Here is a 24,049-nt window from a genome sequence, read left to right as displayed (position 1 = left end):
GGGATGATGGATGGCGGAGGACCACCTGCCCGGGAGGCTGCTGGAGAAACCCATCGCCATCCCAGCGAGCTCCATGCTGGCCACCAGCCTCCGAAAGAGCCGGCACCTGCCTTCATTCAGAGTTTCATTAGGAAAGGGAGAGAGTCCTACAAATACCTCAGTGATGGCATTTTGGATGTAAACTGCACGACTTTCGCCTTAGGTCTTTTAATTCGTTACTCCCTACTCACACCTCTAGTGTCTCCAAAGGTGAGGACATGGTGATGCCCCTGCCACAATTTGCCATTAGAGGGCAACGAAGAACTTTGTGAGATGTCCCCGACCTCTTCCCTCAACATCCATGCCCCCTGCACCGCCTCATGGCACACAGCTGGATAAAGAGACCTGGAGTACACCAAAAGGGTGGCTCGCCATGCCAGAAAATGGTATCCTCTTCCCTGCCTGGATCTTTCCCAGCACTTACCCCACAGATGACCACTGCTTAGCCCTCTCCAGGATGGGTAACCAGTTTACTGGCTTTGTTCCTCTTCTCCTCCTTGTCTGCTAAGCCAGAGAGGCAGGGAGCAAGCTTTCAGGACACCAGCAGCAACACTTAGATGACTTGCAAGGTTTATAGACAAACGAACAGAAAGGACCACACGGGATGAGTCCTCCACAACCAGCCCAGCAACCCTTACAATGATTCACTACAACATGCACAACTCTACTCGTGACAGATTATTATTATTATTGTCGGTTTTGTTGTTACCATCATCATCAGACTGGTAGCTCCCCACTTTGCTTAATCGCACTTCTGCATGAGTGAGAGTTCCTTTTGGGGGCTGAACTCTCTCCCCTAATAATCTCAAAATACTTCACAGACAAATGGCCAGGGTCTGCTTTACAGACTATTTAGAAAATCTTGTTTAAGAGTAACCTCTGGACACTTTTTCTTTTCAGACTTAAGTTGAAAACCAGCACAGGAGGGTAACAGTTAATTGCCTCAAGCTGTTACATTAATTTACATCCTCAGTCCTTCACTAAGCAAAAACGGGTGAGAATGGTATAATGGGTAATACCAATAGAAAATAGCAGTCAAAATTTGCATCCACGCTAAAAAGATACATTCTGTACAAATTCTATTCCTGAACATACTTTTAGCCACGTGCCATAATTATGTGGACAGATATAAATATTTCACACCCCATATGCTGTATTATGGTGCTTTTACAGACACCTGCTTCATGCTGCTCTAATTTACAGTGGCTGGCAAGCACCCACCAGGGATACCAGGGCAGCCGGGGAGCTGCGACAGATCACAGATACGCAGCCCCTTATTGCACATCCCCTCGGATAATGGGACCCTGGAAGGGTGGCACACCGTCACCTCCCGTCCCTTCGGGATCCTCGCAGCACTGGGCTCCGCAGTGCTGGTTACAACAGTCCTGCGCTGCTTCTCTGCCTACCCTCTCCAAGTGATGGGAAGCATCCCGGGGGTGGACTCAGTGTTGTGCAAAGAGCTATTAAGATACACGATTACTCCAGATTGCAAATTTCCTCCCCTGCGTTTCCATCTGCTCATCCCTCCTATCTTGCTGTATAGTTCAGGAATGAATCAGCAGCAGCTGCATGTTGCAAAGGGTGGATCAACTCTGAGGTGGGAGTTTGCACACTGAGGCTATGATCTAACTGCTTCTGCCTGCCCCGCTGCCAACTCAGTGCAAAGCCAGCACGCAGACTCCAGCACAAAGCTCACACTTCTACGTGCATGCTCTGAGCGTGCATGCTCTAAGCAAACATCCATGAAACAAATCACTTACAGTAGATTAAGCAATTTGTTCAGTGTCTCACTAAACTGAAACTTTAAATAGCTCAATGCTTTACATTCTCTGCAGAGAAAACTCATGGAAAAAAGCAAGTAATTCTTTATTCAGCTTTACTTTAAGGTAGATGGATTTTATCAGAGGCTCCACCACTGTAATAGCTGAATAAGAAATGTCCCGCAAATCTATTTATTAAAATGCTCCTGACCTCACAGCATGACTGTACCTTCTGCCAAACTCTCATCCTGGTACCGCTGTGTTTACATTTCAAGGAAACGTCCTACTTTCTCAGTCCTGGATCAATTATTTTCATTAGCGATTACTTTTGAAGTGTACGGCAGAACCTGATTTTGCTGTTGGCTCACAAATGCACATCCTACCTTTTGCATGCTTCGCTTTCTCTAAATAATGCCGTTTCTGTTCATTTGTCATGGCAGAGCCAACCTGTTAATTGTTCTATATTGCTGCCAAGTCTGTACGCCACAGCAGAATTCATACACAAAGGATGCCTCAGCATATGGTGCTGCTTAATCCGAGGTTGTTGTTCAGCCTCTGGAGGCGAAGAGGAGTTCAAGCTGCATCACCATTTGCCTCTCCCTGAAGGCAACAGCTACCGCCAACTGCAACAACGGCTCGTAACGTGGAAAGCCAAATACTCACTGGATCGAGACCGTTCGTTCAAGTTACACAGGTCAAGGCAGACCAAACTCAAAGCACTTGCTGAGAGGTGACTGAAGGTCAGTCTCTTCGAGTCTGTGCCAGGCAAAACAAGCAGCATTCACCACCGCCCAGGGCAAATGGGCACAGGGGTGACGGTAATATCAGAGGGGAAAGAAATACCGCTCTGTGGCAAAAAAAGCATTATTTTTGCAAGGCTTCTATGAGTCGTTACCAATAAAGGAGCATAAGGCCAAAGAAATGAGTGTTTGAAACTATTCAAATACTTGTCGTCTGCAAGGTCCCTTTCTAAGCCCAGGGATGCTGCTGATGAAACCCGGTTGGTGCTCCCAATGAGATATCTGCCAAAAGCCCCCCGGACCTTCCTTACCTGGTCACAGATGAGCTCCCACTTCTTCTCATTGTCATACTGCCGCAGAAGCCGGGCTTTGTCAGGCGGCAAGTTCATCGCATTCTGTGGAGAAAGAGAAAGCAAATGTGAGGGACCACAGAGGGCGCAGGCTCCGGCGGAGTCAGACATGAGCAAACCAAGGCAACGTGGCTGCGGTTGCTTTAGTTGTTTTATGTGAATTCCTGTTGACAGGGTTATTCAGAAAAATTCCCTCTAAATGTCATCTTTGGCCCCAAAAGCCAGGCACCAAATCACAAGGCACCAAAGGGCAGGGCTCGGTGCTGGGCCACGCTGGGACGCAGGAGGTGAGCGGTTGGAGCTCAGGACTGGCCACCTCCGTCCATGGGAGGCCACGGTCCTTCCCCATGCTGCACTGGAGCCACCTTCCAGCCCAGACGGGTCCCCATGGTCCACCACATCATCCCCTCTTCCCTTCGCCTGCCTCGACACTTCAGCACGCTCATAAGGAAAGCACACGCTCCAGCTGCGGGCTGGGACTGCAGAAGGCCAGTTCTTTCCAAACAAGACCTTGAAATGCCATTTCGTTTTATTTCAACAGCAGGACGCCATTCAGGTTTTTAAATGTCACCACATGCAACCTTATCTGGATAATACAGATCCCGGAGGTAGGATTGCCGCTGCCCATCGTGACGTGCTACTTGCACACACACACACACAATCCCCAGACTGTGAATGACAACCTGCAGTAAGGCAGGGGAGAGGCAGCAATTAGATGATGCCTATCGTTTGCTGGCTCCTTTGATGTCAGCTGAGACATCTTTCCATGGGCAGCTGTCTGCGGTAGGGTGGCACAGGCTGGCTACTTGCTCCCAAGGCAGTTTTCCTCAGAGCCGTGTCTCTAAATGCGCAGCATAACTATCATGCTTATGCTCCCGGAGAACCCAGGAACGCCTCAAGAGCTTCGCAAACACCAAGTCTGGAGAGCCTCCCTATCGGCCCATCGGCGCGCAGCAAGGTGAAGTGGCCGAATGAAAGACCCGCTAAGCGCCTCTTGGTCTCCAGCACCTCTTGATCTCCAGCTGGCATTCCCAGACCGGCCGAGTTATCCCCAATTAACCCTTCAGGACCACAAGCCTCTGGCGGTCCATCCCGGACTGCTACTGGAATGGGAGCAAAGTGCTGGCTGGTCCCTGCGGCACTGCACGCCGCACGCGGGTCTGGCTGGTGCTGTGCGCGTCTCCAGCACGACCCTTCCACGTTTAATTTTAAAAAGGCTACGGGAGGCACAAAAGTAGGCCAGAACCAAAGGCTGTTAAACAAGCCTGCAGCAAAGCAGTAATCAATGAACTGGTTTCGGTTTAAGTACCGAAACACTCTTGCTCTAGAAGCACCCATCTTCACAATCTGTGCAATAAGCAGTTTTACAGATTTATTAAAAGCAGGCCGTCCTGGGGATCCTCAGAAACACTGAGGACCCATACTCTGCTACAGCCGGACTCGCGCAGCCTGTGGCCCAGACCTCCTCCATTTCCTCACACAAACCCTGTCCCAGGTAACAAAGGAGAGATGCGGATAGCCCAAGCTACCACAGATGCCAACAAGAGCCTGTGTTACAATCAGCCCAGCCTGCCAATTCCCCAGTCTGCTCACCCTGAATAGCACACTATAAAATAAAAATTTAAGTAAGTCCGCAGACGGGGACCGCGGGCATCAAGGGCAATCCCCGCGCCGCTGGGACGGTGTGTATAGCACTGACCTCATTGATGGGCACCGCAACAACCGGGTGAGCTTTGGGGGATGAGGGCCTTTGAAGGAGATCCAAGAGGTTGACTGGCAGCGGCCGGCCATCCACGGCAAAGCTTTCCAACTGGGTGGCTAAGCGCTACGTCCCCGTTGCAAAGGCTTTCCCTGCTCGTCTTCCAGCGGTTGGGTATGATGCAGGACTACTTTCCCCTATGCTTTCCCAAGGCTTTCACATCTCGGCTGCCTTGCTAACTTGCGGGCCAGGCTGACTGTCAGCCTGCTCCCAGCCCAGCTTAGCTCAGCCCTGGGGGGAGGCAGGTGCAGAGCCGGGGCTGCTCCTGACCCAGCTCCCTCGAAGCTGCAGTTTCAGATTTCCCTCTCCTTGGGTTTACTCCCACAGCCCGGGCTGGAAACCAGGAGGGCTCCAGCGTGATCCAGGAGCAGATGTGGCATTCCTGCCCGCGGGCAACAATAGCTGCGAGGAGGTAGGGCCGGCGGAGGAGCGAAGGCTGCTGCAGCCATCTGCCTTCACCCGGAGGGAAGCAGCCCCTCCGCAAGGCTCAGCGGAGGGGTCCCCCTCGTCCGAGGGTGTCCCCGGCCACGCTGGTGCCACCACGGCCCCGACGGAGCCTGTAAGCACGGGAGCAAAGGCAGGAACAGAGAGGCTCATGCCCCAAACACCATCCTTCCACGTTTTTGGTGTGACAGCAAACATCTCTCCTTACCCGCAATACTGCGGACCCCCAAGGGACCCCTCTGGTGCACGTGTACCTCCTGGTCCGTGCAGGACCACGGAGGGAGGCAAGGACAGCTCAGGTCTACGGCCGATCTCACCATCTTTTACGTTGCAGATGTATTTGCTATTGTCCCACAAGACCTTATCTCCCTCCATCCTGGCTGACAAGGATCACCCGCTCCTGGGGATCCCCTCCGCCGCCCTGCTGCTGGGATGACTGCTCTTCCTAAAGCTTGTTTTCCATCAGATAACAAATAATCTTCCTTTTGCTCATCTGTGCTGTCATGTTGACAGTATTTATAGGCTGCGATCATATCTGCGCTTGATTCTCCTCTCAGTCTCTCACCATGTACCTTATCAGTTCTACTTATCATTTTAATGCACTTCTTGGTATTTTTCCTGGGGCTTCTTCAAGCACCATTCCTTACCTCTGAGGATGCAAACATATTTCATAGCTACACAAAATCTCAGCTGTAGGAAAAGCTTCACTGTTTACCTGCAATACACCCCTTGTCACACTCTGATCTTATAGTTAATCAGCTTACCCAACCAGGCTGGCGCTTGGACAAGAACCTGCCTGGAACCCTTTGCAGAATTCAGTCATGGCAAGAGTTCAGCACGGATGAAAGCCTGAAACAGGGAAAACAAGACCCAGGCAGCAGGCTCCAGTGATCTCATTTTGAAATGAATTAAATCTGATCTCATTCTGAAATGTGAACTCTACTCCGCGTCTTTTTGCTGTACACAATCATTTCATGTATTTCAACAATGACTGCAACTCACTTCAGATACCTCTGTCCTGGTCCAACAGGTATAATTATTTATGAATACCTTGTGTGCAACCAGGTTCAAATCTCTACGTGTAAGCAGTGCATGATTTGCACCTACTCGCTTCCCAATAACAGATTTAAAGCAGTTTTGAAACCTGCTAGTGTGCAAGTCCATTACCATGCTATGGACAGGACCCTCCACTGAGGCAAACCGAGGCAGGTCACCCCAGCAGCCCCGCTACCCCCTGCCTTCATCTCTTCTGGAGGGAACTGGGAAGGAAACGACTACTTCTGCTGTCTGCTGCCCCGCTGGCCTCATCACTCATGCGGTAAGGAGGGAATGCGCTTGGACCAGGGCTTTTCATGCTGGCAGAGTCAGTTTGACATTAACTTTTATGTTTTATACATAAATCAGTTTGAATGGCTTTCTTAGCAACTGGATCAAATTGCACTCATTTACTGGAAACTATCGCAAGACATTCTCACTTACAACCCGAGGGTCTCTGCTTGTCGTGCAGGTTTATTCCCTTCTCCCTGTCTATAAGACATCTGCTGAATCACATCTCCTGATCCCCCGGAGCTCCCTGTCCTTCGGCTCGGCTCTCCAGGCCAGTGCCCCAGCACACCTGACCCCACTCAACATACACCTTCATCAAGGCTGTCAGTGGCTGTAGCAAATAAGCCTTGTTTCTCTGTACAAAATAACTCAGGTGTAGATCGTACCGTCTCTAAAACCTGGACTAATGCTGTTCCTCAGCTGGTCTTACCATTAATAACCATTCCCTGCTGGAAAACTAGTTGCTAAACCATGGTATTTTTACTTAAATGGGAAGCAATGTATTTTATGTTTATGCATGGCACTATACCAATTGGCTTTCTGAAATCCAACTGCACTATATCTAATTGCATAACCTTTAGCTGTTGCACCAGTAACTGTGGCAAAGAAGGCTACTGAATTGGCTGGCTTGACCTTAACAGTTGCCATAGTTTTGAGTCTAGTCATAACTAACCAGATGCATTAGTAGTCTGGCTTTCTTGTTCTCTGTGGATCAGTGAAATGACTCATGAATGTCTCCTGGCCACTTCCAGCTCTTACGACTGTGGGCTTCAGGCATACCAGCATTTTTTAGTTAACTACAGGTCTATGACCTGTGATTTCTCTTTCCATCTTTACCCTAATTAAGAGTTCATGCTTTGAAGGCTTTTGATAGCATAACTATTCCCCTCCTGATACAATCTAAATCCCTGCTGTTGCCAGAAGGGATGGCCCCACTCTCTCCTCTCCTGTCTGTGTCCCCAGCCAGGTCGTCCCTTACCATCCCCTGTGTCACCACCAACACTTACACAGCTGGAGGGCCTTTGCCAGCAGAGCAGACTTTGATCAGCTCAGGAAGAAGCACCGCACCTTTATACTGGATACCCATCTTCCATTACGATCCTATCTTGGGCCATAAAAGACCATTTCTTTTAGTGGCAACAGCAGCTGAAGCAGCCCCGCTGTCTCGTACCCCACTGCCCTGCATCCCAATCCCCGGCTGACCGGTGCACACACCTGCCTGGCTCGTACTGAATGAGGTCTAGATTAAAAAGAACTGTTTCTGGTCAAGCTATTTTTAATTCAAGTCAGTGCCATGAGTCTGACAAGCTGCACAGTGGCACGAACCGAGGGGCTGCCGGGGCCATGCCACAGCTCTCATGCCGGACCGCACAGTAGCTGTGATACAACCTCCCTACGTTTGGGGTTTTGCCTCTTGCACCCCATCATTACCCTGGCTCACGCAGCCCTGTGTAAAACGCTGATGCCCACCAGACCTGGCTGAGCATCTGCATCCAGGTGAGGTCTGCAGCTTTGCTCCACTCCTTCCTCCCACAGATTCACAGCCTTAGGAAATTAGTCCCACCTTCCTCGCTGTACTGCAAATTTCCATTACATCACACCGCTTCTAGGACTGAAGAGGAAAAGAAAAAAAAAAAGAAAAAAAACCCAAACCAAACCTCTGGCACATCATTCTGCCTCAATGTCTGCAAGGCAATAGGAAATTGGTGCGCACCGCCGCTTTACAGCCTCCGAGTGAGGTTTCCGACTCCTCAGAAACACCTACAAACACAAATCTGGAGCACCGCACTCAAAAGTAACTGCAGCTAGATCCTACACAGCATCGTGCTGTCTGCGAGGGCCCGTTTCCAATCGTATTTTGGCTCCAAAACCACATAACTTCTCTTTTTCCCCACAAATTCCGAAGTTATTCATGTCTAGTGCTACGTGCCAAATAATATAGGTAAGGTTTCCATTCCGTTTGCTCCGGGTTGGCATTATAAAGCTAGAACTTAAATTAATCACAGTAGCAGATGGAAAACTGGGGGAAATACTAGCAGACCTATGAAATATTAAATTGCTTAAGAGTTAAAAATAAAACCAACAGCACATCAAGGAAATATATGTATTTTTAACCTATGAAACAAAGCCTAGCTCCATCCAAACTGGCAGCCCCAACAGCATCTCCAAAGCACGGGGCCAGATGACTCGGTAACGCCGCTGCGTACCAGGACGCATCAAGATTTAGCCTCATCCCAAGGAGATGATTTCACCCATCTCAGTGTGACCGCGAGAGCAGTGGTCGAGCACAGGGCAGAAAAACACTGTTTCCCATGCAGCAGCGTTATCTTCTAGCTACGAGCAGGCAGAGGAAAGCAGGATTGCTAGTGCGGGCATCTGAGCTTTGCACTTCACGTGCCACCCCCGAAAGAGAGAGCAACTGTAAATACAGGTCAGTCACCGAGAACCGAACTCCTCCATAACTCAAGGTAAAAGCTGTGGGTTGCACTTCGCTGCTCTGTTCAAAACTGACCAAATTTTGTGCTGTTTGCTACAACCGGCTGGCTTGCTGGTTGTAACCCTCTTACCTCTGTCCTCCAGAAGTCTCCATAGAAAAGCAGTTTCAAATTAGGTTTTGAGTCGACAGAGCATCTGAATTTACTACGGAAACCACTTTTTGGCACTAAAATCTATTTCTGTAGACCGATTTGCAAGAGTTGGGCACCACCGCCATGGCGCTTGGCTTCGCCCTTGACCTCGAACCTGGCCCTTGGGGATCCGCACGCCGTCCCCTTCCATGGAAAAGGGGGGCACCAGCTCGGCCCACGGAGCTGCTGGTGGCCACGCACGGTAGCCCCAGGCTTCAGGGGCAAAGTGCTCCTGCATCACCATGCATTATCACCATTATCCAGAGAAAATTCTAAAATAGTAGCCCACGCACTGCAGAGTGATAAAGCGCCCAACTGGCTGAGTTTATTCACATTACAGAAATATCAATACGTTCAAGCAGCATTTGTGGTTTTGCTAAGGAAAGGACTAGCACGTAACTACAGGTTTGAACTTGCAGACCAGGTCACACCGGCAACAGCACTGCACGCTAGATGCTGGTGGTGGGGTGACTGAGCTGTATTTTTTCTAACTTATTCCTCGTTTTAATGAGAATTAAAAGGCTCAATGTTTTGGAAAACAAGTGTAGCAGCAACCTGACTGACTCAAAAGCATAAACATTGCTAATTAATAGCATTAGGCTGTTGCTCTTATTAATCTTATCATCTTTAAGTCTAAATCCCTTTTATTTCTGAATCATGACATTAATGTGCTAGCAACAAACATGACAGAGTCCTCCTGATCCATCTGTTCCCATGAACGGCCCTGCATGCGTTAGTAAGACAACTGGAGCACGTGTACCCCTAAAATATGAGATGTTTCCACCAGCCTACTCCCATCCGCCGGACAGTGATGGAAAAAGCCTGGTATGGCAGCAAAGCTCAGCCTGGCAAGGCAAGTCAACCAATGCTGCAAACTTCAGAGCTGGAGGAAGGCAAAATTTAACAGCTGCTTCAGCAAAGAGTTAAACTTCCCACTTTCATAATAGCACCATTAACTTTAAATAAAATAAAGGTATCCCAAGAAAACCTTACGTGCAACTACAGCATCTTCAGCATGGCAGGGAAGGGTGCAGGTTCATACCCACTCCTCTATGAGACACGGCAGAGTAGCTTATGTTCCTGAAACCTAATTCCCAGTTCGCTTCCCCCTTCCACCCTTCCTCTGATTGGGATTATTCCTGACTTGCACTAGTACCAGAGACACAGAAAAACAAACCTGGGTAGTTTTTGGCTTCACAACAGCATTGATGAAAAAGATCGGGGCTTTAATACATTTAAAACAATATTCTTGGCCCTTGTAAATTAGATTCAGATTTACATACCGACATCAAAGCTCTGCTCGTTACTCCAGCAATTGCAGACTTCAAGGACCCCCTATCCTCACCTGGAATTTCCTAATCTGAGCTTATTCTCCAGCTCATCAGTTAAACCTCTCAATCCCTTGCAGACTTTAATAACAGCCATGTCTATTGCATTTTGCCTCCAGCTCTCCTAGTTTTATCTCCACTTTCTCCACCACGATGAGCTACAATCTTAATTTTTTCTGCATTACAGTCAGGGCTGTTTTAAGGCACAGCCTGAACTATTTTAAGCTTTTATTAATATCTAGTGAGTTCTTACAAAGTAAATCCAGAATTAGTTCATAAGTCAAATCCATACCTCCCATTTTCATAAAACTGAGAAAGAGCAGCCCCCTTCCCTGGCTAGAGAAGCCTGAGAACGAAACACCGGCTCCTGAGTGGATGCAGGTTTATTTCTTGGCACTGTGAGGTGCCTATGTCTTCCCAGAAACCAGGATCCAAAAGTAACCAAATTCCAGAAATAATAAAAAGAGAATGCAAAGCAACGTAACATGCAGTTCAGATCTGTTCATGTATATTCATAAAGACATTGACATTATCACCCTTCGTTGTCAGATATGTACCATTTTTGAGTTTGTAAATGTTCCTGCACGTTTTCTAAACTAAAGTCAGTGTGAAAAGAAACCAGTTTATAAAGTTACAAAGTGACACCTTCTTTACTGAACAGAGGATGCACAGGCATCAGTGGCAAGGCAAGGTTTTGTACTCCCCCTTTAAGGTTTGAGTGATGACTCGCACCTACTCAGCTCTTGTCCTCTGTGGGGATAACCAACTCCAGAGGCGACAGGGGCTGTCTCATGTTGACTCAGGGCCATAAAGCCCTCACGAGTGACACCTCCTTACTCATCCCGCTCACTTAAATTACTCCTGACCTGAGGTCTACTAAAGGTCTACAACATCTAAAGCCTCGGTACAGTGTTCTTCATCTCAAAACATTCCCCAGGTGAAACACACACTGACCAGATCACCCAACACCACGATGGAGGAGGTTGGTGGCAATCAGGTTTGTTTAGCCTGGGGTAAAACTCCTAAGAACTAGACTCTTGGCCCCAAACTCACCTCACTTGCCATCGCTGGAGAGGGTCAGCTCGCAGTACTGCCGCACCGCGCTGCCCAGGAGGAGACCCCCTTGTCCCGTCCCTCGCCCTGCCCCTAACTATGACCTCTTCTGCCAGGGAAAGAAAGAAGGAAAAAAAGTCTCTTGCTAACTTCAGTAGCTGCCTACTAAAACAACCCTTGATATTTTTGTACAGTATTAAAATTTAATTCCAGGACCCAGCCTGTAAAACAGCCCTTAATATTCTTCTACAATATTAAAATTTAACTTTTTGCCATTTTCTGTGCTACTTAACTTCTCAGTCCTGCTACGGTGTGTTTATTTAGGAAAGCTGGAGACAAGTGAAGCAATCTCAAAGTTCGTTGACTTTATGAGGAATCCAAGCTAGGCTAAAATTAAATGTACTTATTGTTCTAATCCTCCTTTTTTTTTTTTCCCTTTTTTTTTTTTTTTTTTTATTTTTCATTAAACTGGTCTTTGATCTAAAAATACCAATGCTCTCGCTGCACGAGTCCTTTCTCCTCCTGAACACACCCTGGCTCTGCAGGGAGAGCGCTGCGAAGAGCAGGGTCACACTCGCCGGCATGGGGTGACTTGCCGAGGGCCGCAGCGTCCCCACTCAGAGGACACGGAGCATGGGGGGGTCATCGCGGCCCAGGTCTGCGGTGGGGACGCTGGCACGGAGCTCATCCTCAGAAACACGAGGGGAAAAAAAACAGGAAAATTCTTTGCCTCTGGATCCGTGATTCCCCATGCTCATCTCAGTGGGCCCGATGAGGTCGTCGAGCAACATCTACTTTACACCTCGAAAGGGAAAGCTGGGATCCAGAAAACCGCTGTGAGTACCTACGGTTCCCCAGCAGACAAGGAAGGACTAAACCATCCAGAAATCCAGCGGCAGGGAAGAGTAAATACTTCTTGGGAGGTCAGGCACCTCCTGGGTGTTTACAGACGAACGCCCCGCGAGCAGCAGTTCTGCTGGCAGCACATCAGCCCTGAATCCTGACGGAGCATGGCCCGGAGACGTTCCCAGCGAGAGAGCCGAGGGGTCCCTGCCGCATGTGGCGGGCGGTGGACGACGTCCACGTTGCGAGGCTGTCACTCAGATGCCAAGAAGCTTGTTTCAATGCCTGTGTTTCACCATCCCTGCGGTTCTCCGCGACTTCCCCGAGCCCCTCCACGACCGGCCGCGCTCATCACCCCCGCTCTGAGCTTCCTTGTGCCGCTGCTGTTCACTTTGCTTCTCTCTGCTTTGTTTTATCAGCATTACCGTTTGCAGATTAACAATAAATTAGCATTTAACTCCAAAGCTCCTCACAGAGGTTAGTCCCCATACATATAAATACTAGCATGGGCATTGTACAAATGAAAGCACCGACACGGAGATGTTTAATGCTGCTGCACGTGAAACTGCAGGTGAGAGTGGGAATCTTGGAATTTCCCCCTGCCGCTGCGGGCTCGTCCCCATGCAGACACAGCCACAGCTCGTGTTTGGGGTCAAAACCCCTTTGCCTCTGCGTGGGATCACACGGCGAGTGGGGTCCCGCTGGGCAGTCAGGATGCCTCTGACGCTGCTGCTGAAACTTCATCTGGGAAACCTCCCAAAGGTTTTGGTGGCCAAGGACGACTGCTGCTGCAACAGAGCTCTTTGCTCCTTTCAAAAATTCAGACTCGGCCTAATGCGTTTCGCATTTTGGAAAAGCTGAAGCCTCCTTAATTCACCCCTGAAAAATAGTTTCATGCTACAAAAGCTTCAAAGCCCAACTCGCCGCTGACTCACCCGGCCTGGAAGATTGCTCCAAGCAAGCCCCACGGCTTTATTAAATCATTCAAAGGCACTCGCTGCTGATAAGGCAAACCACAAAATCCAAAATTAAACCCGTTTTAGTGAAATGTCTGAGAAAGTGTCTTCCAAAGAACCAAAATACACGCGCCAAAGGCTGTGATTGGACTTGCACAGATTGTGGTCAGTGCGCAGGATTGCAGGCGCTCGGGGCGAGACGTGTCCTCACTGCGGGGCAGCCGACCACGGCACCAGCCACTCGCCTCGGCTGCTGGATGCTGCAGGACAGGGAAACGGTAGAAGACATACAGACGAGGGTCTTCAGTGATTTTTACACTTTTTCTGACCCTGCGCTGGCACGCGGCAGTACCGAGGGGTGAAGCCTGAGCATCTCAACAGTTATCCCAGATACGCTGATGGGGTTTGGTTGTTTTCTCAAACTTTTATCTGGATCTCATGGAAAAAAAGCTTTACTGTAAATCAGAGGATCCCATCCCCTTGTGACGCCGTTCACTATAAACCATATGGAAATAAGAGCAAATGTTGCAGAGCTACGTGTGTAACTGAACTGCTGTTCATCAATCACTCAGTTGAAAAGAAAAATCAAAATTAAGGGCAGCAGCACCTATCAGCGGCTGCCAAAAACCATCTGCCATCTGTGCACAGAAGATGATTGCAGAATCTCAGCATAAAAGCAGCTGCAAAGAACAGTCGGTTCAAAGGCCACGTTCTTTCCAAAGGTATAAATCTCATCTGCGAAGTAAAGCAATGCTGCGTAACAGCCCCTTGATTTCAAGAGGAGAGTCAGCCCCGAGCACCCTTCAGGGAAAGCTTGGGTGGCGAGGGGATGCCTCGGGGCAGCAGTTGACCACGATGACCCAGCCGGTAGGGTAACGAGATGAGAAGGATGCTCCCCGAACATACCCTGAACATTTTGGAGCACCATTTGATAGGACATCCCTGAGGACGAGAGAAGCTATTTGCAGGAGGTGAGTGGAACACAATACCTCCGACCTCACCTCCCGTATGGAGGCCTCCTAACTTCCCCACCACCTAAAGCGATGAACTGGTCACAGACAGTCTGCAAAGTTGACCTCGTTGGGGAAAAGCTGCAAGCTCTCATAAAAACAGCAGTTAAACTTCATCTGACTGCAATTTTAAAAGCAGCTGATGATCACAAATTATCCTACACGCACTTTTTCGATAGAAAAAACAAGTCTTTTCCCACCAGAAATACACAGGTGATGTAGGGTGAGCCCACATGGTTCAAAGGGCAGCAATACACCGCTTCAACGGCGAGAGAGGGACAATTCCCTTATCCAGAAACAACAGGAAACAAGAGAAGGAGCAATCGTACCCACGCTCAGCTGCGCCCTGAGCCCAGAGCTTAGCACTTTTCACACCAGTCGTTCACGTGCGTACAAGAGGGAAATTTCCCCGGTGAAATCCAGGGGAAGCAGCAATCCTGCTTTGGGAGCGGAGACGGGTGAAATGGCAAAGCCCACGCTGCCCAGGCGGGTATCGCTGTCCCCACGTGTTCAAGGGCAAGGTGCTGCCCAGAAACTCTTCAATTTAGCGCTGGGCCCATGCTAAAGGCGTTTGGCAAAAATGTACTCCAACATCACTGAAGCTTCTTCCCTGCAAAAGTATGGTGAAAGAAGTGCTTTGGAATTAGATGACAAAAATCACAAAAAGTGGGGCTCGTGTTATCACACGCACTTTCTTTTCCTCTCATGCCCTTGTATTACCACTCTACTGAACACCTATATAGGAAGGAAAGACATAGCTATTTCTGTCAGGAATCCATAAGAATGTTTCCGAAACATTGAAGAGCTTTTATTTTTCACATTAGTATACATTAAATGAAAAAAGAAAGCACTTCCTTTCTCAACCTACCATTTCAAGAATAAGTATCACACTGAAGTTTATAATTGCACAGCTATATTTGTACGGTAGCACAACTAAAGAAGCCTGAATTTAGTGAAAGCTTGAACTGTTTCATACACGTGAATGCACCTTTTCCCCTATACACATATGGATATAAATACATGTAATTTATCAGAGTGAGTTTCTTATGCAAATGCATGTCAATATTTCAACTATTGCATTTTAAAGCACCCAAAAAAAAAAAAAAAAAAAGCAAAATCCAAACACCAACACAAACATAGGCATAAAACCCCCCCAAACCCAGAAGAAAACACAGCGATGCACACGGTGGGCACAAACTGAAATACAGGAAATTCCACTGAAAACGTGAGAACAAGCTATTTCACACGGAGGGTGGCTGGTTGGCCACCTCCACCTCCTCCACTTCACCGTTGCCCACAGGTTGGGACAAGGGCCCCAAGGGGATGCACACTCGCTCTGCATCCCTCGCACAGGCGAGAGCACGGGTACCCACGAGTGCAGTAGAGAAGCTGCTCACCTGTCCCAGCCCACCCTCCTGCTCCTGCTTAAGCTGATAGACGTTTAAAACGGACAACAAATAAAAACTAAAAGCAAATAAAACCCACACGGCCACCGCGTTTTAGTCTGAGGACACAGAGGAAAACAGTGTAGGTTGGCAGCTTCCCTGATTTATGTTGGTCTAGAAACAAAATCTTCATTTGAATAATATTAAGGGCTGAATAAACCAAGAAAAATAAATGAACTCAGGGATAAAAAGCCTGGCCCATGTCCCGGTCCCAGGTTTTATGTCTCTGACGGATGTCAGCACGAGCCTTCCTTGCAAAACCACGTCTCAGACAAAACTCCTCTGCTTCTGAAGCAGACGTGAACTCACTGATCAGGTGCTCAGAGTTCACTTAAGCAAACATAGCCTTTAGTGCCTATTTTTAATTTTCCCTGTACACAGCTGAGCTCTCTTCCCTGCCTGACAAGTATCCCACATTACCAGCGAGACAGGTCTCTGCAGCTTGCTTCACGCTGTCCAGAAGGCAGGAGATAAGCGAGAAGTACTTTTTAAAAATTGCAAATTATTTACGTCCCTCTTTCCTGCACTCAAGTACCCGATGAACAGTGAAAGGAATTTATCTGCAAGTTTGTTACACTTAAAAATGTAAACACAAGAACAGGCTTTCATATGCCAAGCTTCAATCCCAAGTGAATTTTTAAACGTTCATAAACCTTGGTTTCTATTGGAAATATTTACAGGTCTAACTACTGCAGGCACCACCGCAACCCAACAGAAGAGGTGGACGGGAAGCCAAAGTAAACCACAAACGTGTGACTTTCTAGCCATAATGAGAAATACTTCATACAGCAAGACTGCTTTGTCTTTTACTCTGTTATAACTGACCCCCAAGGCTCCCTTACATTACGTCTGCCTGGGTTGACAATAAAAGAGTCAGTAAAAATGTATGACACGCAAGTGCGCACATATACGCAGGCACATCATATGAATAATTTTAAGCGCCTAAAAATTATGTATCTTCAAAATACCAGCCCCAATATTTGCCCTTTCACCGGTCACATTTTCATGTAACCTTCTTGAAGTATTTTTTTTTCATTGCCTTTCAGCGTTCAAGTGTTAAGCTCCAAGTATTTGCCAAGTATGAGGCATCAGGATTTGACTGAACAATCGCACATGGCCGCGGAGCAAACACCTCTGTCTTTGCTCCCTTTGGTCCCCTCCTGGAAAACCCGTCCTTGATGGGCACTGGCTGCCCTTGCCATGTCCTAATCCCAAACGCGTCCACGTGTCTCACCTGGGTAGCCCTCACCAGCAAGCTCCCGCTCCCTGCCCGAGACGGACATTTTACAGCACTGCAGATGTCAAACTGAGCAATACATTAGCGTTTATGTAGCGCGTGCGCCCTGCCAGACAACTTGGCATGAAATATAAATGAAGAGCTGCCGCAAGCGGGGAAATGGTCTCAAGCGCTGCGCACAGGTTTGCTGAAACGCCGACTTGCTGCGCGCGGCTCCTTGCACGAGGGCACGGGCAGCGCCGTCCTAAATGCAACCACACTGCCGCCCGTGTGCTGCAAAAATATTCCCCCGCCTCTCGCAGAACCAGAATTTGCTATGGCGACCCCGTCACAGTACACGTTGTTTTGTGCTAAACCAACCGAAGGCGCATTGGGAATTCAGATACATGCATTACGACAGTCTCCATCATTTTTTCTACATTTATTGCCACACTAATAGCTCCCGTCGCAGGCAAGCAGAGTTCACATAGTGACCCAAGATGCTACAAAGCCACCAGCTCTTTGGTTAAGTAAATGAATTTTCACAAGTGTAAACCTTCTTCACTCATCCCACATGGGTTTTAACCCCAAAAGCTCAGGATGCTCTTCTCAATATAAGCAACACTGAGGACCAGTGTGGACACAGCCGACCCCCCCTCATCCCGGCGGTGCTTCATTTGCTCTCCTCCCTGAAATCTGGGATAAAAGACCCGCAGTTTGGCACGCTGAGCTGGCCGTGCGGTACCGAGAGGGTCACAGCCTTATGGAAAACCTGCTGAGCTCCCAGGCATGGGACAAAACCTTCCTCAGAAAAGCTCCACATCGGGAAACAGACTTTGGTTATTCTTTAAGTGCTTTTACTGCGGCCATCCCAAAACCGGTCCTAAAGGTAGATGCTAGACCAATAAATGTTTGAACTCTCCCATAAAAGTTTCTACTAGGTTACTTTTTCCAAATAAAGCCTTAACCACATTTTCTGGGCTCCTGCTTATGATCAGCACGCTTAAGTTTCCAGTGTGCACCAGAGTCACTGACACTTCATAGACCTCAGCTTTCCTTGCACGGTTTCTAATTCACTTCTAATAAACTTTCACAGTCAGTCAGTGAGTCGTCTACGATACACATTACCTAACACAACGCTCATGAACTGAATAAAGTGTTGTTACTGCAACACTTAAGCTGTAGAGTTACTACAGAGACTTGAGCACTAAAGTTAACTTGCTTGAAACGTGTATCTTGGAAAACGATGAGGCAATTCTGAATGCTATTTTTAATCTCCATAAGAAGATGAATACTAAATTTCTGGAAACTTTCCATCTGTACCACACATACATGGATACCTATACACAGAAATACAGGCTTAATTCTTTATACGTGCTATGTGCAAATACCTAAAACTGCTTTGTCTATTCAATCAGGGCTTAACTCTGTGCAAGTGCTGTACACAAATCAAATCCACAGCACACCCACTGCAATGAATTTATTTCTTTTTTGTTTTTCTGTTCTTAGCTTCACTCCTTACTACAGGACAAGAGTTATCCTCTGATTCCTCATCGATAGGATGTGCCAAGACACAAGGAGAAAAATCATTGCCCAAAGGGCTTACTCCAACGTGCCAGCTGGTGGATTTCTCTCTAGCTCCAGTCATGCTCCCAGGGTCATCTTTATTACTGATTTCCATAGGATTTCTCACCTGATGGTAACACATGTACTACAATGGCCTTTGTTTATCCAAAAATATGTTTCTAATTTAATCTTTTCATCTTAGAGATACTTCACCTGCTCACCCTCCAAGATACCCACCTCGTGATTTTCCTGGTGCGTGAAGACTGTAAACAAAGGAAACTTGTATTTCATCAAAAATCCCTTTGATGAACGTTTATAAACTACAGAGCAACCAGAAATGTGACAGAGCATTACATTGCAATGCTGCACACTTACATCTCCTGCCTGGAGCACATCAAGGACGCTAAATGTCAAAGGCAGGATTCCATTGCCTAAATATCAGTGTCTCTTTAACGATGTCTGTTAGGGACATCCTGGAGTTCTCAGGGCACCAGTGTGGAGTGGGCAGGTAGGAGACAGGACTCGCTGTGCACTCGTGGAGCAGGAGCTGCAAGCCAAGCTGGGTTACCCATGGTGCTTAAAAAGATGTTTAGGTGACCGAACCTCTGAATCCTCCTAAAATCCCTCCCTCACTGCCAAAGAGAGGGAGAAAATCCACAGGTGTTCACAAAAGTCAGGTCATATTGATATTAGAAGAATAAATATGCATTTTATCTTTGTCTAGCTTATGCCTTGGAAGTGCCTCCTACTTGACCATAAACCTCTCTCCCCGAGGTAATCATAATACTTTGCATTTAGCCAGGGAAGAAGCTGTAAAGCCTACACCCCGATCAAAAGCACACGGATTCAGCTGCAGCGCAGAAGCACGGGAAGGCAGCCCGGCCGGTACAAACCCTCGGTGCAGAGCTCAGCGCTCAGCAAAGGCCAGCACCTACCACCCTTGCCGTGGTACAAACAAACCACCTTCCCTTCACGAGGATGGAGCCATAAGTGAGCTTTGTCTGGGCTCCCTATAGCACGTGCCAACGTCACCATCTCCCAACATCACCTGGAAAAGTTCTCTCCCTGCAAGCTCCCAACAAGCACTACAGCTCTGCTCCTCCAGGCTCTCAGCCCCAGCAAGGGGACAGCATCAGTTCACACCGACTAAAAATCTGACCCACTGCATTATAAGCCCACCCTTCGTGCTTTGTCATTGTGGTGAATAATTAAATCAGGTAACAGCAAGTGGGAGGCTGTTACACAACTGTCCAGAGGGGACGTCCTGGGGGAACACCAGACTGGGTTTCCCGGGAAATACTCCCATGCAAATGGCAAATACCTCATTCCTATGCAAGAAAGCTCAGAGCACACAGCCCTCCCATGCCCCTCCTGTAATTCTCTTTTTACGACCTTGACACTGTAAATATCAACAAAAGAAGAGGGGGAAATAAAGGAGGCTAAGCTATCTAATGCCTTTCCAGAAGGCTCTGCTGCTCTTTAAGAGCCTCAAATTAAGCGGTAATGCTCTTCTGATTAACCCCCATTAAGAAGAGAAAGGCCATTTGCAGAGGTTTTTAAGTGTCTCCAAACCCAAGGACAGCAAAGGAAGGAGGAGGGCGAGGGGACCGATCCACCCCTGCCCACCCTCGCTGCTCCCCAGCCCAGGAGAGGGCAGCTGCCCCCTGACCACTTGTTCTCTCATCGAAGGGCCACCCTGCTGGGCTGGGTCAGAAAATTGCTGGAAAACCAGAAGCGCTGCCCATTTTCTTTCTACAAGGGTTTGGATTTATGTAAGCAGTGACCACATCAATATGTGAACCCTAACAATTTCAGCGGGGCACGGAAAGAGCTGCCAGGGCAGCCTGAAGCAGCACGCCCACAGGGTTTTATTGATGCACGAGGGCACAGCTAGCATCTTCAGTAACATCCAGTTACCACCTGCCTGAATTCCATGTCCCCTTTAGGCCAGGGCCTTAATTCAGCAGTGCTCCTAATCAGAGAGGGGTTACAGAGCAGCACACCGCGCAAACGGGCTTTGCTTTTACTGCCCAGGTAACTGCGTTATTGCTTTTTGCAAAAGGGGCTCGGGAGGTCTCCAAGTTCCCTCCAGTCCGTAGCTATGTGCTGCCCATGCAACACACACCCAAGCACACAGACTCAGCAAAATCATTACTCCGGAAAAAACCAACTTCCCATCTTTTTAGCAGATCTCCTCGCCTGCTTCTTCTGCGCAGCGGTCACACAGTTTTGATCATTACACAGCAGTAGCACGCTTTGAACAAGTCAGGCAAACCCAGGATAACGCTTCTCCTGTCTTTACCTCCAGCAGGTAACCAGCATTTCCTTCCTAAATCGTCCCTAAAATCAGTTATCCAGTACAGCATTGCCAGAATGAGGTCTACCAGCAGAGACCTCAAGCCAACCTAGCTGTCACCATTTACCAGCCCAATTCTTACAGAGCAGCAAACAAGCCTCCAGGCACTCCACAAGCAATTAAAAAGGCTGCGCTGCGCTTGAGGAGGTTGCGTGGGTTTGTGTCCATCGGCCTGTGAATCCGGCTACTGAATGGAGAACCCTGGTTTTTAAAATAGCTTGAGCACGCTTCCTAACTTTCCCTGAAAGACCAGCAGGGAGCAGGGATGGTATTGTCACATGGAAACCTGAGCAGGAAGGCTTAAGCAGCACCCCATGCTTTACCACAGCTCCAGCCCACGTACAAATGGGAAACTTAACTCTGCATACCTGCTCTTCCTCAGCTTCTTTAAGCTAGAGCTGCTGTCCTTAATTGCTGACAACAAACTGCTTCTTAATTACTTACTTAGAGAGTCAGGATGGTTACAGAGGAGGAAGCTGGATTCAATTATGCTTCACAGTCTTTGACTAAATAACCAAGGACCTTGACTTGCAGATCCCAGGCAGAAGGAGCTGGGCCGGCTGTCAGAAAAATCAGTAAACTGAACAGATTTGAGCTTAAAAATACCGCAAGAGAGAAACAGCTGAAAACAGCTGTTTATAAAGAGACTCTTTTCTGGTAACAAGCATATTTTAGCCCCTGTTGCACGCTGCATAATTCCTTCACCTGGAGGCATGTTTGTTTATTACCCGTACAGCCTGCTACACACCCCAAGTGGCACCAACATGCAAGGGCATCATCACGCATGAGTGAAAGCCTGGTTTTTTAATGTCTAAGTCACTTGGGTACACACCGTACTCAGACCTCTTCAGAAGTGCTGAAACGAAGGTATCTTTGTTAAATCGAGCTCCAGCTTTCCTCGGCTTCCAACACCAGGAGCTCAGGCCATCCCTGGGATGGTAATTAGGTTAAACAGCTCACGGGCTCATGCCGAAGCAGAGCATGGCACTGAATGAAAACGAGCCTGCACGTGAGCAAAAGCTCTCAGCCAGCATATGACCGAGATGGCCAGCAGAATAAATCCCACACCAGCACCAGCACCGACAGCAACCAGCCCCCAACCTGGCATTGGGATGAGAAGCAGTAGGCACAGGCTGAAATACCTTAAATTCCACTTAAACATTAAAAATAAAACAACAAAAAAAACCTCTTACATGGTAAGTACGATACAACACTGGCACAGGCTACCCAGAGATGCTGTGCAGCCCCCATCCTTGGAAACTGAATGGGACCCAGCCCTGAGCAACCTGCCTCGCACTGGGGCTGGGACCACCTCAGCCCGTCATTGACTTGAATGAACCACCATAAGGAAGCTCATAGGATCTGCCGGCGATGGGAGAAGCAGCACTGACCCCACAGAAAAGCACATTTTCTCTGACAGACAGATAGAGAGGAAGTTTCATGCTCCAGATCACAAACAGCCTTTACCCTTAGTTGGAGTTGGCAAGGAAAAATATATTCTTCCCAGCAATCGTACATCCTTATCATACTTACGCTTCATTATCCTTATCTGCAAAAACTTAAAAGATGCTATCGGCCAGGTCCCTACCACGCACTTCCGTGGCTGATGATGCCTCAGGGAAGAAATGTCAAAAAAAAAAAAAAAAAAGAGAGAGAGAGAGAGAGAGAGAAATTCGCATGTATGAGTTCAAATATACTTGCTTTATACAGCATATTGGAAAGCAGCCAGGTCAGGTCCCTTTCCAAGCCTTTCCAAGTGGCACAGGTCCCACTGCCAACAAAAGCTCCCGGCCCGTGATGGAGACAATTCCTGCCTGGGAGCCGTGTGCTCCCTGGAGCTGCTGTGCTTCCATCAGGCTGGTGTGTCAGCTCCAGTGCTTGAATACAAGAGTGGCCCGTGACTTGTGCAGCTCTTAAAACCAAGTGACGGCATCTGGAAGCCTTGTCTGAAGTATTCCTACGGGACCCGAATTTTCGGCCTCACGCAATGCAATGTGGTGCACACCCAAAGAGCTTTGGGTAATCTCACCCCAGTGCTTCCCTCCTCCCCAGCTTCCCCCACGCTCCTCACCTGCCATTCCAGCTCTTTGGGAACCTCTAAGGGATGGCCAGCTTGACTTGCAGGTTAATTTTTGTAGCACAAAGTCACAGGAAAGAAGAGAGCACCAGAAACAAACACCAGAAGCCCGCACCCACCAGCCCACACAGCTAACGCTTTGGGGCAGCAACGCTGACATCCCGCAGGACCAGGGGAGCGACGACACAGCCGGGGTAGTGGCAGCCTTCGTAATAAATGCAGATGCGATCACGGATGGCAATGGCTCTCTTGGACGGAGTTTCAGCAGGGTGGCAGGATACAGATCTCGCAGTGGGGTGGCACCACCAGTCCCCTGCCAGGCTCCTAGCTGGTGGGGTACCACCAGCAGCCCCATCCCCGGAGATGGGCAGGCACCAGCCAGACACAACCCTTCCGAAGTCTTCAGCCGCCTTTGGGAGCGTCTTCTCAACTCTGACGGGCACCAGAGATTACTGGAAGACTGTAAATCTCAGTATTACCAAGGTTGCAACCAATTGCTCTTAATAACGCCCCTTCTGAACATATGCTCGGCCTTCTGTCATTAAACACGCACAAAGCAGGCTTTGAAAGCAGAATAGTACCAGCAGCAGTCCCGCAAACAGGATTTCACACTCCTGATGTGAACACTGCGTTTGATCAGAGGTGCTGGGAGTGCTGCACAGCAATACGCCATGGCATCCTCGGGACATCAGCATCCTCACACCTCTGCTACAGAAAGTACAAAATAGGCGTAGAAAGACCGGGGTAAAAGTTTTCAAAAACTTATCTACTTGAAAGTAAGCACCTGAATTCAGGTTTTAGTGGCCTAAACTTTCAGAGGCGTGACAGGATAGGTAATTCATGACTGTCTTGCTACACTGACTGCAGACAAAGGTATGGAGAGCTGAGACCAAATACCTGACTTTAAAACTAAACAGAGGTGAGAGAAATCCCATCCTAATGTTTAATCAACCAAGTATTCAAAAATAACATCAGCGGAGAATGAAGCGGAGACCAACATGTTGGGGGAAATGGCCACAAAAGGAACCTCAGGTTTGCCGATCGTGTGGTCTCCTGCCTATCCACTGTGTACATTTATTTATGCATCAATTGAAATTAATACGTTACAGGCATGAGGGTTGGGTTGTATGTTGCTAACATGAATGGCGGTCTTC

At 48.3% G+C, this 24,049-nt stretch overlaps 1 protein-coding gene across 9 annotated transcripts in view; it reads right to left on the bottom strand.

Moving 5' to 3' along the window:
- FMNL2 (formin like 2) overlaps positions 1–24,049 on the bottom strand; it is a 153,176-nt gene that overhangs the window by 68,706 nt on the left and 60,421 nt on the right. For all 9 annotated transcript variants that reach the window (XM_049805942.1, XM_049805904.1, XM_049805967.1 and 6 more), the window contains exon 2: positions 2,851–2,934. In XM_049805942.1, the coding sequence (XP_049661899.1) occupies positions 2,851–2,934 (84 nt within the window). The remainder of the gene's footprint in view (positions 1–2,850; positions 2,935–24,049) is intronic.

The sequence above is a fragment of the Accipiter gentilis genome, chromosome 1, assembly GCF_929443795.1.
Source record: "Accipiter gentilis chromosome 1, bAccGen1.1, whole genome shotgun sequence".
Lineage (NCBI taxonomy): Eukaryota > Metazoa > Chordata > Aves > Accipitriformes > Accipitridae > Astur > Astur gentilis.
This window is presented reverse-complemented; position numbering and strand designations above follow the sequence as displayed.